Raw genomic sequence first — 15899 nt, 5'->3', positions numbered from 1 at the left:
TATTTTAAGGTTTTAATTTGGTGACAACTAGATCTCATGCCATATATTTTCAACTTTTTCAATAAAAGATCTAGGACAATTGGATTTTTTCTTACTATATTTTTATGTCTTTGTATTGAATTAAAGTAACAATAATAAATAATATAGTAATAGTAAATAAACTACTTTATAGTAAATAAAGTAATAATAGATCGTGTATATGTATTTATATTTAATTAAAGAAAGAGGTATAAGAAATTTTTTGCCTGTTATCGAAGGATTTATCTTTCTTCTGGAATTGTTTTCTTCTTAGAGTAAAACTATTTCACTCTGTGTTTCCTAGCCTCTAGATTTTGAAGCCATGCAGAATCTGCAACTTAGTATCGGTGTTAGAAATAAAGCTGAATTTCATCATTCAATTATGTCTCAATATAAACTCACAGCGACTGCAATCTCCGTGGTTGTGTTAAATGTAATTGAAGGTCCAGTGTTCCGTCCAGGTTCAAAGACATTTGTAGTAACTAGTAATATGGGACAAAATTATAAAGTGGGAGAATTTACAGCTATTGATCAGGACACAGGTCTTACTTCAACAAATGTTAGGTAAGACTGACGTTTTCTAACTAATTTTTGCCACATATTAAACTTAAGTACATATGCTCTTTTTAGAAATTTTAAGTATCTGAATTAAAATATTTTTCATTATTTTTGAAGCTATCGTTTAATCATAAAAAGTACTAACTACTGAATTGTTACTTAGAGTGCTTAAGAAAACATAAAAATTGTGCAAAACGTAGAGATGTAAAATGTGAAAATATTGTATTTTGAAAGTTTGACCCTCCTGTGTTTATATATGTTATTGACCTGATTACCACATATCAAGGTTTTAGCCCTGGAAGATTTTATGGACTGGTTTTCCCATTGCAAATTTGCCCAGTTTGAAGTCTTATATTTGTCAGTTACTTTCTTTCCTAAATCAACACTCATATAGGCCAATAATAACTTTGATGTGGAAAATATGTTATATTAAGGAAAAATTGTGCTATGCAGTTTTTAAAAACTGCATATTCAAATATTTCTGCTTAACCATAAAAAAACGTGTGTACATGTAGACATGTATTTTGCACATGTGCTTGTGATCAAGAATAACAGTGAGAGAAAGACCTCACAAAGGAATTTTAAAAGTTCTTCCTCTGTATTCTTCTCACACTAGTATTTCTGTTATAGCTCTTCTCACACTGTACCACCATTGCTGATGAACCTCCTTGTACCCCGAAGATGTGGATTCCCTGAGGGCAGATACTCCCCACCCCTGTCTCCTCCGAAAGTTCTATTCCCTAAGTTTAACACAACGCCTGAGACAGAGAGTTATCTAACTAGTATTTCTTTAACAAATGTAAATGAGGGGGGGAAATCTAAGTCAAGATGAGGAGAGAAAGGGGAACAGAAAATAGGACAGAAGCACAAGGCAAAGGGCATTTGTAGTTTGGTTTTCAAAAGAGGTCCTGTAAAGTCATTATGTACATGAGGAGGGGGAGTGGAAACAGGAAAAGGATGATGGCCAAGCTGATGAGGAGAAGTAACTTCTTTTGTAACAAAATAGTTCAGAATTAGGAGCAGCCCAGGAAGTTCTAGGGTCTTGGTCTTCAAAGATAGTTCTGATGCTGCCAAACACAAATGAAAATAAGACTGCTAGCATCAAAGGGTTATTCTGACATCCAAGTAGGCATAAGAGACATTCTGTCAGACAGGGCTGCTCAGTCATTCTTTTTTCTTAAACTTAAATCTTTGTCTATTACTGAATGTCCTCAAACAGCTGAGACTGCACTGAAAGAAAAAAAAAAATTCTCTAGTAACTGAAAACTATACGCAGGGAAAATAACTGCTGACTGGAAACATATGTTTTATGAATAAAACCTCTTCTTTCTTCTTTTTAGATAGCTGACATTAATTTGTACTGTTATCTTTCAAATACAGATATGTAATGGGAAATAATCCAGCTGACCTGCTCATTATTGACTCAAGAACAGGAGTAATTACTTTGAGAAATAAAGTTACCATGGAACAAGTTAAAATGCTTGATGGAAAATACCAAGGAACAATTCTATCTATAGATGGTAAGAAATGAATTTAACTTTTTACCTTCTAGAGGAAGATTATATGTATATGTATATACACACACACATATTAATATATATACACACACACATATTTCTTTGGTATGAGAATAGTTTAGAATTAGAAACAGCAATATACAGTGGGTGCCAAAAGATGTATACACATTTTAAGAAAGGAAAAAACTGCATTAAAATTGTAATACAACGAATGATGCTAGCATTCATTAGCATTCATTTGATTAACACCATCTTTTGAGAAAACATCAGACTATACATTGCTACCATAATTCAATTCAACTTCAAAAAGTAATACATAGGTAACATCTCTTAAAATGTGTACATCTTTTTGGCACCCCAGTATATACGCAGAACTTAAAATTTTAATCATTGTATTTTGAAGTAACCCTTTTTCCAACAAAAGTTATCATATTGGGCATTATAGAATCATGTCTTTAATGTTATGAAAGCCAGCATAATTTAGTGGATGAGACTATGAGCTCGGGAGTGAGACTGGATTAGTATATTGTACCGTCTTTTACTAGATATGGGATTTTAGAGAAGTAATTTAATCTCTCAGTCTTCTCTCTGGTAAAAGGGAACAATAATATTATGGATTTAGAAATATTTAAGGAGTTATTATGTAAAAATCTTAGAAGAGTGCTGACATTTAATAAAAGTTACTTCTTAATGTCAATAGAAAAATTTAAATTGTGTGCATTGTAAAATTATTTTCAAATCGTAGGCAGGCGATAAGCTATGTTAACTTAACTTCACATAATCTTTGGAAAGTTTATGTAAAACTTTTGTAAAAACAATTTGGGGATAGCATGCTTGTATTACTTTTCAAAACCAATAAAATTACATTAGGCTGGTCACTAAGGAAGGAAAGTTGCTCGAGGCTAAGTCTACTAAGCGATGCTTGCTACTTTGGCTCCTCTTCCTTCTTTATCCTCCTCTCCCTTTATCCTTCTCCCTCTCTCTTTTTATTTCTCTTTCAATTATCCTAAAAAGGGGTTGACCATTTCCACTTGCTTTACAGATTTGAAAAATAAAATAAAATAGCATTTCTTTAAAGTCATTCAACAATTCAGAATTTTTTTACCAAATTATACTATTCTTTTCCAGTCAAAATAAATGTAGTTTTAAAAATATATATTACAAATAGAAATGTTGATCCCTTCTACAGATAAAGCTTATTTTGATTCTGTGCTGAAATTATTTTAAGCAATTGCTAGTTTACTCCTTTTCTTACAACCACCATCAAGCTTAAATGGATGCATGAAGAGAAATTTCAAACGTGGCTTATGAAATTGTTAGGCTTATGGCAAATAGTGAGCGTGCTTTATGTCATCAAAAAATGCAAACTTCTGGGGATAAATATTACGTATGATGATAAAGATAAAAATATCCAAAACAATAACAATAGAATCAGCATAGCTGAGCTGAAAAGAAATGGGTTGTGCTTTATATAATTCTATACTTTTCAAATTATGTATAATACCCAATGACTCACAATGCAAAGAAATAATCAATAGTATTACTAGTAATGATAATAATGTTGATCGTAATTATAATTCAAAAAGTTGTTGAAAAAATTATATGCTATGACACATGTAAAGTGCCATAGTATGCACATAAGTATTGTTACTTCTGTTCCCATGCAGTTGGACAAAATGTACTTAGCTTTAAATTACCTGAGTTTATAGACAGGAATAGTGAAGTGTGTTTATAATTTGAAAAATAAATCACATTTTCTTTCAAAATAAAAGATATGCCATAATGACTTTTGCTGCAAACTTAGCTTCATAAATATGGGTTGCAAAATATTTAAAAGAATAAATGTTCAAAATATTAAATAACAATCTACATGGTTCAAAAGCATTTAAGATAGCAGAAAACGGGCGGTGGGGTAGGGGAAATGGGGAGATGTTGGTGAAAAAGTGAACTTCTAGTTACTATATCAATTAATTCTAGGGTTCTAATGCACAGCATTGTGATTGTAGATAACAATACTCTATTGTATGCTTGAAAGTTGCTAAGAAAGTAGGTCTTAAATGTTCTCACCACAAAAAAGAAATGGAAGCTATGTGACTTGATGGAAATGTTAGGTGACACTACAGTGGTAAACTTACTGCAATATATAAGTATATCAAGTCAACACATTGTACACTTTAAATTTATACAATGTTGCATATCAATTATAGTATCTCAATAAAGTGGGAGGAAAGATACTAGAACAAGGTTACCATGGAATTTTTTTTTTAATTGCTTTAGAGATAACCATAAATAAATCATTGCAAGGGCTACGGGGAAGGATAATGTTCCATCAACATCATTCCTACACTATCGCAAGAATTATTATGACCACCAAAGTCTAGCCAGAGCCTCAGAGTTATGACAAATTTCTAGCCTAATAGCACAAGTTGGTGAAGGAAAATACTGGATGCTAAACTTTGGAAATCTTATCTCTGAAAAAGAAAAATATCACACCTAGAACTTTCAGTATTGTGGTGTTTCTGCAGTGAGCAATTCCTTATCATGGATTTTCGTATTCAAATCCTGTGGAAAGTAAATAGGGCAGATGTGATGAATAAATCCCTTTCAAGACAACTTAGTAGAGAAGTTAGAGCAACAACATACAAAATACAAATACAAGTAGCTTCCATTCATTTAATCAGTATGTGAAACATGACTGATTTTATCAAATGTGCGTGATTGCAGCAATGTGTTTTTAATATTGGTCTGAGCAACTTTTCTCATTTAAAAATATCTTTTTAAATCACCTACTACATACTATTGTTTGTTAAATTGTTATAGAATACCTGACTATTTGATAGCTTTTAATGGACCAATTTTGTTACAAGACAAGGACACAAATGTAGGTTCAAATGTATTTGTTATTCAACTTCATTGAGGTATAATTTACAGATAATAAATGCACCCTCTTTACTTGTACACTTGATGAGTTTTGACAGATGTATACATCCATATGTACACTGCCACAAACAAGATCTAGAACATATTAATCACCGCAAAGAGTTCCCTTGTGCCCTTTTGTAATCACTGCTCCATTTGTGCCCCAGGCACCTGCTGATCTAAATGTAGATGTATTTTGATGTACGACCTTTTGTATCAAATGTACTCAAAATCAATCTACTATTTTGAAATACTAGTTGGTTGGTTGGTTGGTTTGTTGGTTGGTTGGTTGGTTGGTTGGTTGGTTGGTTGGTTGGTTGGTTAGATGACACAAACAGCAAGTGTGGAGACATTAAGTTGAAAAAAATAACAAATGTCCCTACACTTGTGTTCAGTAAATGAACACAACTTATTTAAACTTTGAAGGACAAGAAGAAAGTAAATTTGTAATCTCTGCTTGTGAAACAAAAGTGTTTCACCTTCTTATTGATATGAAGGTTTCCCTTCCACCTCCAATAGTGCCAGTTCCCTCACCTATGAGTTATTTGAACTATTGGTTGTAAGTTTGGGGATATGCTGCTTTTCAACTAGGAGATTTTTATAGAAATTACTTACCAACTTGCTCAAAATCTGTTGGTTCTGTCAGCCCATAAAAGGAAAAGAATAAACAGAACTGAAGGGAAAAAAACCATAAAACAACAACAACAAAAATTAGCTCTAATATATAAAGTGTGCAAAAAATAGCCTAGGAATGGCTCCACTGAGGCTTATAACACACCACTGCCCATTACATAATGTGGTGTTTACCGTTTATGCTTCTCAACACATGAGACAGCTTTTCAAGGGCCCTCATATCCATAGTAGTTTGATTTCAAAACTGAGTCATGGACAAGGGACGATTTCAAAGTTACTGAGTTGATGGGAATGAAGACGTGGACCTAAGTATTGATGAAAAAAGAAACTTGTTTTGTATCATCCAACAATTGTTACACTGAATGTATAAAATATTTCTTCAACTTTGAACCTTGTTACAGACTCTCTTCAAAGAACTTGTACTGGTACAGTTATTATCAACCTCGAAGGTTCTGGCTGGGTTGAGCATGGAACTGATACTGAAAACAACAATAATGGAGATTTAACTACTACCACAAATGGCAATGGTATCGATGAGTCTCAGGTTACTACCAACACAGAAGGCTATGACAATGGCTATGACAATGGCAATGGCAATGGCAATGGCATCGGCCGCACAGATATTTATGATAATTCAGGGTTGAACGCAGGGGGAGGTCTCGACGATAATGTACATTTTGGTCCTGCTGGCATTGGACTACTCATCATGGGATTCTTGGTCCTAGGATGTAAGTACACAACAGTCCTATTTCTATATGTCCCCCCTCACTTCCCCCCAAAAAAATGTTGAGAGTAGGTAAGTTTTCTGTTCTTTTGATAAAATATATTTTACAAATTCTTATTTTCTGTAATTATCAAAAATTTCTATGTTTGGTGCTGGATTTATAAGATAAAAATATCCATCTGCCTGGCAGTGGAAGATAAAAGCTTTTTGCATTCAATTGCAATGTAATGGGAAAGTCCAATAACAGGCAAGTTCAAATTGCTAGTGAGTGAAAAAGATAATCAGAAAAAATTGATTGAAACAATCAGAAAACCCTATATAATGTAAACTTTGAGGTGGGTTTTAACAGATGAATAGGAGCTAGCCTCACGGACAAGAAAAAGCGAACACAATGCAAGAAGAAAAGAATCTATGTGTGGAAACCCCCCCAAAGAATGAGAGTAAAAGTTACTGAAATAAAGGACTCTAAAGAGGAAGAAACAAAGGAGATGCAGGACTGCATGGTGAGAGTTGAGACTAGAAAGATAGGCAGGGGCCAGACTTTAAATGGATTTCATGCTATGCTAAGACTGCATAGCCTAATAAAAGGAAGCGTCAAATAGATTTAGGGTTAAACTTTCGCTTCTAAATGTAATTGAGTCTGTCAAAGTTTACCTAACTTTGCTGAGACTCGCTTTTGTCACCTGTGAAATAATAAAAGTTACCTCTTAACATTGTGTCAACGATGAAAAAGAAGAACCACATATAGAAGCATTTAGAGACAGATCACATTTTATGGTCACTAGAGTAGACCTAGTTAAGTATCTAAACATGAGGCTATAATATCCAATGGATTCTCTATGTGGTCTTTCACATGGCCTTGGATGATAATAGAAATTAAGAATGGTGATGAGCTAGATACTCCAGTATCTGAGGAATGTGACCCTAACCCTATAATTAAATTAATGTAAACATGCCATTTTCAAGTATAAAACCATAAAAGCTTAGTGTCAGAAGATACCTCAGACATTATCTAATTAAAAGATACACACATAAAATATGAATTCAAAGCACTTGCCTATGAAATATTTTTCTACCTCCATTTCTCTTACTACTTACACAGCCATGAAATAGATCTCATTAAATTCATTAGTGAACTGGATTTTCTCTGATTTTTAAATAACTTTCACTTGTTTGAATTTTTTGAATAAGATTGAATTAATCCAAACCAGAACGAGTTTGGACATGCTGGCATACAATTTAAAGCTGAGGCTCTTTTTCCACAATTTAAAATAAATTTCAAAAAACAAGAAATTTCTGGGTTAAGTAATAAGATTTCATTCTTACTGGCTCATAGTAAATTGAAATATTGACTATGAAAAGCTCTATGAAAGGAGAAACAAGGTTAAAAACAAGGTTCATTTTTTATTAAAATGAACCAAGGCAAGAAAAAATGCTAGCAAATTTGTAGAATGTAACATAAAAACATGTATAAGAAGAGATAATTTTCTAAATTCATGTTTTTGAACATATTAATTATCAACCATCATTTAAAAACTTTAAACTTAAATATTTTTCAAAGTAACTTAATTACCCAGGTTCTGATTATTTCTACTGCAAGTAATATGTAACTTTCACTTTGAGTTTGTTTTTTATATTGGTGACCTTTGGATAGTATGGTTAATAAAAGATTTATAAATTATGTATGGTCTTTAAAGTCAAAACTGCTAGATTCAAAACTATCTATAAGCTTGGTATATTTTCAAGAAAGTAAAACACAGGATTATTTTCCTCCTTTCCTTCCTTCTTCCCTCTCTCTTATTACTGTCCTTACTATGTTCCCTACTCCCTACCTTGCTTTTTTCGCTTTTTCTTTCCTTCCTTCTTCACATTAAAAAAAAAAAAATACACATCCTTTCCTTCATCTATCTATTCATTCCAAATCACTTGTCAAGATCATATTAAGCAAAAACTATAGGATAGAAACTTACAGAGATGAATAAGAAAAATCCAATTGATGAATAGAAAAAGACATTGTTAAGCAGTATAATGTTCTCAAATGGTGAATGAGTAATTTCAAGAAAAGATATCCATGTGGGGAAATAATAGCCTCACAGAAGATAATTGCTTGGAGCATGAATAACATGTTATTATTGAAAGAAAAAGGCAGGCATGTGTGAAAGGAGAAAAATAAAGACAAAGAGGAGAGAACACACAAAAATATCAAACAAATTGACTGGCCTCTTCAGCTTTCTTTCTTCTCTCCTTTATTCTTTTCCTAAGTAATGACGGAAAAGACTCATCCATTTTAATAGTATAATACTATTTGTAATCTGAATATGATATAACAAATTAAAATTGATTGCAATCTAGTATTCTGGGGCTCACATTGATTTTGGTAATTCGCCATTCTTCAGTTTGTTTTCTGAAACTTTCATGATAATTTTAGAATCACATGAAGTTATAATAAGGATCCAAATTTAATCACAAAAAGCAGGGTTTTTTTTGTTTTAATATGGCCCTGTTGCTAATTTCAATATTCCTGTCTTTCTCTACCAGTGGTCCCATTTTTGTTGATCTGTTGTGATTGTGGAGGTGCCCCTGGTGGTGGAGCCGGCTTTGAGCCTGTTCCTGAATGTTCAGATGGAGCAATTCACTCATGGGCAGTAGAAGGACCACACCCTGACCCTGTAAGTGCTGATTTTTGAGAAATGGCCTTTGGTAGTCACCTAAACTCAGTCTCCTGCACATGAAACAAGATGTTGGTGATCATTCAGTCTATGCTGTTTTTTGTTCTGGGATAGCCAATGGGGAAAATAAAGAGCAATCAGAGGTACATCAGAATTAGGCGGAAGTAACCAGGGAAGGCTTTCTGCATGAGGTTATGGTTTTAAGTGGATTTCAAAAGTTCCTAAGGAGTGTTCTTTCAGAAAACCTGGGGTAATCTGAGAACAAACCCAATGTATAACTATAGAAAGAAAAGAATCATTACAAATGGGAAAATGTTGTTTCTTGTCTTTTAGGGGTTGACTACCATTTGTATTCCACAAATACAACCCACTAATGTAAATATGATTGAATGCATTGACAACTCAGGTATGAATTTTTTTTTTTAATTGTAACAGCTCAAAAGACTAGGAATTTTGTTCTCTCTTTGCATACCATACTATTTGTCAATTATTTTATTTGTCTTTAAAATTGTTTCTATTATTCCTTTTTAAATGACTGATTTGCAAATGAAATGGTAAGGAAAAACATACAGTAATTATTATTCTCATATGTTGAATTTTAAAAATTGTCCTCAGTCATCTGAGAGTACTTAGGAGATGTCCTGATCAAGAATCTATACGTAGGAGAAAATAACTGGATTATAACCACAAGTCAATTTTGGCCCTGGTGTTTTTGTCCAATGGAGCATATGTTATTTACCAAAAAAATACTAATTATAATTAAAGTATACTCCAAACAAAATAGATCTGTGCTCATTTATTGAGACTTGAATCTACTTGTACAATTCGTGAATGATTCAAAATCACTCTGAATTTAGTTGCTATCATGACAAAATTAAATACTACACCTCAGCATCAGCATAAATATTGACTTAAAAAGATTTGTCCAATTTCTTAAATTAAAAGTAAGTGGATGAAACGTTATCAAAATCTTAAAGTTCTCAGCTGAGGTTGTGTGTATGTGGTAGAGATTCTCCTTACCCATGGGTAAGATTATCAATATGACTTACCTTAAAACAGGAGTCTAGACCAGTTCACAGGCAGAAACCAGGGAACAATTAGAATTTCACAGTAAGTGGATAACTACCACTCTAATAAAAAGAACAATTAATTAAAAAGAAACTTATCATATCTTTGAAAAACTTGTACCATCTTTCTTTTTTCAAGGAAAATAAATATTATTGATTCTCTTATTTTTCTCTCAGTCTTTTCCAAACTTGAGATTATGACTTTTTGTAAGAGGGATAGGAGTGTCATAACTTGGTAAAATTGGACCTTATTCAAAGGACTGGACACGCTAGTCTTTAAACTTATTTCTCTTCCTGATGTATCCATTTTTGTTAATGATACCAACATCCCCGCCCCTCAAAAGCACAATCTTACTGTTGACTCTTATAGCTCCATATTCATTGACTTCCAATCAGTTCTCAAGACTTGTCAAATCCACCAGGATTTATTTATGCATTTATTGCCTCATTAAGTTTACAAAACTTTGCACAAACCTTGAACAAAGCACAGTTAGAGGTACCAGAGTAACAGAAGTATGAAACACACACAGTCCCTAAAATCAAAATCTTTAAAATGTTAAAGCATGGGACACCTACCATGTTTCCCTGAAAAATAAGACCTAACCGAAAAATAAGCCCTAGCATGATTTTTCAGGATAACATCCCGTGAACATAAGCCCCAATACGTCTTTCGGAGCAAAACTTAATATAAGACCCAGTTTTATTTTCGGGGAAACACGGTATCCCACTGTCAACACTTCCCCTGTCCATGGCACCTCCACAGTCAAGGCCATCATTTTATCTCACCTAACTAGAATGTTGTAGTAGACTCCTACTCACCCCTCACATCCAAGTACAAATTCAAAATTCTCCATGTAAACCTTTCCCTTTGCCCAACAGCCATGGCTTCTTCTCTGAAAGCCATGGTTATTGGGCCTTCTTCTGGATGCCCTGTGCTTCTAATACTTTGGAGTATTCTTACACTATTTAACTTTTAGAATTTAGGTTATTTTCCCCCAACTTTCATCAACTTAAAATCAAAATCTCTAAAGCATAGGTTTTTGTAACCTCTATGCAGCCCCCCTCTACTAGCACAACATATAATTACCAACAAATAATTACCAACAATAATTACCAAGTTAACAAATTGATTAATATTATTTTGATTAATAATTTGATTGATTAATAATTTGATTGATTAATAATAATATTTAGTCATATTTATAGCTCCTGTATTTAGGTATCATCATCATTTTTTTCTTCACTCACAAATGCATCCTTAAATGAAGAAACCACACCTTAAAGTAAGTTGTTGATTTTTAGTCTACAATATACTAGAGAAAGTAAATTTAATTTGATCTACACTTTAAGGAGTTTACACAAATGAGTATTGTGGCAGAGAAATGCAAGATCTGGGAGGAGAAGAAAGACAGACAGGATTTGAACTAACAGACGGAGTTCACACATCAAGAGCACCTGAGATATGTCAAGAATATTCTGGAACATTAAGAAGAAATTCTATGAGGGAATGTAGAGAAGGAGGTCTGAATATGAACTTCATGGAAAGTTACTTCTGTCAGGTAAGGTCTCTCACCCCATACTTTCCTCTTCATCCTGCACCCAAGGTTGTACTTCAGGTTCCACTACTTCCCAGTGGGGCTTTGGCAGGCATCTTCTAACTAGGTTCTTAGCTTCTAGTCTTTATGCTTGACAAGCCAAGGTACAGCTAAATAATGTTGCTAAAATTCTGACTTAAACCTGTTACTTCCCCACTTAAAAACAGTCAATGACTCCCAGCTGTGTTATTTCTATGTCATGAAGTCCAAACTCCTTAATACGGTAACTGACGTTATTCACAAACTGAGCTCTTCCCTCACATCTCCAGTTACTCTTTACCACCAATTCGACTTGCTTGGTGGCTTTGCCTTATTAATACCGGTCTATTCCCCTCCATGTCTTTGTTTATGCTGTGCCTGTACTGGAATGCTTTTGTCTCATTGTCTCTCTCACAAATGCCTACCCATTTTTCAATACCCAGTTCAAATATCACTGCCTTTGAAGTTTTTGTTGTTAACCATTTCATCCAAAATAGTATTCATATTTCCTTATCTGTATTTCTGTAGGACAGATAACCTCAATTTACTGTGGGGTTATGTCCCAATAAACTCATCATAAGTTGAAAATACATTTAACCTGCCAAACATCCTAGCCTATTTCTACTAAAGGCATATCACTTCTACACCATCATAAAGTAGAAAAATCGTAAGTTGAATCATTGTAGGTCAGGGACCATCTGTACTTTGTTTATACATTTTATAGAATACACCATGGCTAAAATCTATTAGTTCAGATGTCTACTACACTTTTTAGTGCTTCAACCATGCTCTCTACATTATGTCACCAGTACATACCTCAGTTCTAGGCACATAATAAATATTCAATAACAGTGGGTTAAAGAGCCATAGTTCATTTCCAGCACATTCTAAAAACTAGTGAGAATTAATTTCGCCATTTCCAGGTAGAGACAGAATTGCCCATGGTTACACACTATATGATACTGAAGCTTCCAGGAATTTATTATCTCTGATACACTTATGTCCTTGTACATCCTGGCCTAAAATACCTTCATGAACTCTCCTAATGGTTTAGATATGGCTGATATTTTGAACTAAGATACTCAAAAAGCATTTCAAATAGCAGTAGATAATAATAAGAGGCCTATTGCTGAAACCCATAGGAATACTTCCTATTCATGTCCCTACAAATAAATATTATTTTCATGAAAAGTACAATTCTGACTCAAAACTTTTGCACTTGCAGCAATTTCTGCCCAGAACACTCTATCTTTTATACTCAGCCTATCACTTGATTGAAATGTCTGATCAAACATCACTTTATGAGATGACATCTCTCTCTGAAAGAGCAACCCCCATCACTTTTTATCCTTTCCCCCTGCATTTATCACCTCTTGACAAATATGTTTATGTATTGTCTGCCTCATCCTACTAAAATATAAGCCCTATGCGAGAGGGATTTAATGTGGGTTTGTTCATTACTTCATTACCAAGTTCTTCACAGAGTGTCTGACAAATAGTAAGGACTCAAGAACTATTTGTGAATGAAACGGCACAATGAGTTGGTCTGCTAATAAAGACATTAATCAGAAAGTTTACAATCCAGTATTACGAACAACAAAGATAAAATGAAAGTGCACAAGTCTGTGGGCTTTCACTTTGAACTGAAGAGGATTCTACTTTTAAAAATTGTCTTTGGTCACCTGCAATTTTAAATCCAAAAGTGGCATAGACCCAGAGTCATTTTTCCTGTTGTTTTGCTGATAAAGCCACAGAGAAATAAATTTCACAGAACCACCATAATCACTCCATCTGAAGGAAGGAAAGCACAACTCATGAATGAACTCAAATCAGCTATGAGCTGTCTTTTCCCACAAACCCAAAAATACACAATTTGCTGTACTTCAAATTCAATGTTTTTAAGTACCTTGTTCTAACATGGTTACAAAATAATTCACATGACTTTTTTGTACATTGGTGTCTAAAGTGTGTTATTATGAAGTCCATCTAAATAAATTTTAAAATCAAAATGAATTATTGAAATTATAAAGTAATTTCTAACGAAATTCTTTCCATCCATATGATTTTTAAAGGATTTCTAGTGGATGTTAGAATTTTGTTTTTTATATTCTTTGGTAATGCCCTGGGGAAAAAAGACATAATGATAAAGACTTCTATTATTGTTAAATATTCATTCATAATTTCATTTTCTCTTTCCTCTACAAATTTAGAAAGCATATGCTTATGCAGATGAAGACGAAGGACGCCCATCCAATGACTGTTTGCTCATATATGACATTGAAGGTGTAGGTTCCCCCGCTGGCTCTGTGGGTTGTTGTAGTTTCATTGGAGAAGACTGGGATGACAGTTTCTTGGACGCACTGGGACCTAAATTTAAGAAGTTGGCAGATATCAGCCTGGGAAAGGAAGCTGAACCATACCCAGACTTTGACCTCTCTTGGCCACCTGAGAGCACTGAACCGATTTGCCCTCAGCAGGGAACAGAGCCCCCTGCTAGTGGATACCCACCCACCTCCTCACATTACGGCACTACCACAGTCATTTCTGAGGGTACCTACCCCTCGGGACCTGGTGTACACCATCCGATGCCTATTCCTGATCCTATGAGCTATGGCAATGTCACTGTAACCGAATCTTACAACACCTCTGGCACTCTGAAGCCCTCTGTCCATGTTCATGATAATCGACATGCCTCCAACGTGGTGGTGACAGAGAGGGTAGTTGGCCCATTCTCTGGTGCTGACTTGCATGGAATATTAGAGATGCCCGACTTGAGAGATGGGTCAAACGTTATAGTGACAGAAAGGGTGATAGCACCAAGTTCAAGTCTGCCCACCACTTTGACCATCCCCGATCCTAGAGAGTCTTCAAATGTGGTAGTGACAGAAAGAGTAATCCGACCAACTTCTGGCATGATGGGCAGTCTGAATATGCACCCCGAGTTATCAAATGCTCACAATGTGATTGTGACAGAGAGGGTTGTTTCTGGCTCTGGCGTAACTGGCATTAGTGGCCCAGCTGGGATCATTGGAGGCAGTGGCACAGTCAGTAGTGGCCTGGTTGGCGGTGTAAGTGGTGGTGGCATCGGGCTGAACAATCTGGGAGGAGGCGGGGGCCTGAGTAGCAGCATGGCGGGGACAGCCACCATTGGTCATATGCGGGGCTCCTCTGACCATCACTTTGGCCAGACCTTTGGATCCGTCTCTCCTAGCACAACCCGGAGTCGAATCACCAAGTATAGCACAGTGCAATATACTAAGTAGCCAGGATCCCAGCACACTTTTTCTCAGTACTTGTGATTTCGGTTTGGTTCTCACCAACCAAAAAACAATATGATTTATGATGCACAACGAAGTGCGAAGGTAATTATGGAGCACGGTGAGAAACCACAATGAGAAAAATAGGTGGAAACAGTGCTGCTGGGCAAGAGCTCTCCTTAGCATTTGTAAACTTTTTTCGTATATTACTACTAATGGAATCCTGACAGCGAACTAAAACTTGAGACAGGAGTTTCTTTGTGCCTGTAAGGCCTGCAGGGTCATCTTTGTTTCTGTGTGACTTGCAGAGCATCTCCAGGACATGGAAGAAAGAAAACTCGGTAGAGTAAAAGCACTGGCCTTAAGACAGCAATTGGCATAATTCTCCTTGCTGTTTTGATTTGCTCAGGCAATATTTCAAGAGAACTAAACATGCAATATGTGTTCGTGTATGTGGGAAGAATTTGAAATCTGTGCCAAATACCCTATCAGTTTCACAGATAATGTAAATAAAAATCCAACCACCTATTCAGACCTAGGTTAACCATTAAAGAAAAAAAATCTGGTTACTTAGCCAGGTCCACAAGCCACCAAAGCTCTCCTACCTTAATAATTGCAATAGGTAAAATAAACCTTAAATTAGGAAATGCTTCTTGGGAGGAAAATTCCATAAGAGTGGCAACAGGGTGACATTCGTTTGGGGTTAACTGGCGATGTCTGAGCCTGAATCTTGAGATAGGGCTGCAGCTACAATTCCTATGGAGTCAAGGACTTTTCTGCTTCTGGTTTGTGTTTAGGGTAGATGCAGTATTGATTAATATTGCATACGGGTAGGGTTGCAGGATATCACACTCATTTTTCCCTTTACCACTGTCGCTCTGACTTAATAAAGGACAGCTTGCCAAGGTACTTCTCAAATTGAAGCAAGTAACAACTGACATGGTTGACCTCCCTAGAGTTAGA

General features: G+C 35.0%; 1 protein-coding gene across 1 annotated transcript in view; it reads left to right on the top strand.

Moving 5' to 3' along the window:
* Positions 1-14942, top strand: part of DSG1 (desmoglein 1) — a gene marked incomplete at both ends in the record, with an annotated part of 33917 nt that extends 18975 nt beyond the window's left edge. The window contains 7 exons of the mRNA XM_081078226.1: positions 323-582; positions 1957-2096; positions 6047-6373; positions 8908-9038; positions 9372-9444; positions 11456-11664; positions 13890-14942. Coding sequence (XP_080934352.1) covers positions 323-582; positions 1957-2096; positions 6047-6373; positions 8908-9038; positions 9372-9444; positions 11456-11664; positions 13890-14942 — 2193 coding nt within the window. The remainder of the gene's footprint in view (positions 1-322; positions 583-1956; positions 2097-6046; positions 6374-8907; positions 9039-9371; positions 9445-11455; positions 11665-13889) is intronic.
* Positions 14943-15899: the final 957 nt, after the last annotated feature.

The sequence above is a fragment of the Rhinolophus hipposideros genome (genome assembly GCF_964194185.1).
Source record: "Rhinolophus hipposideros genome assembly, chromosome: 17".
Taxonomy (NCBI): Eukaryota; Metazoa; Chordata; class Mammalia; order Chiroptera; family Rhinolophidae; genus Rhinolophus; species Rhinolophus hipposideros.
This window is presented reverse-complemented; position numbering and strand designations above follow the sequence as displayed.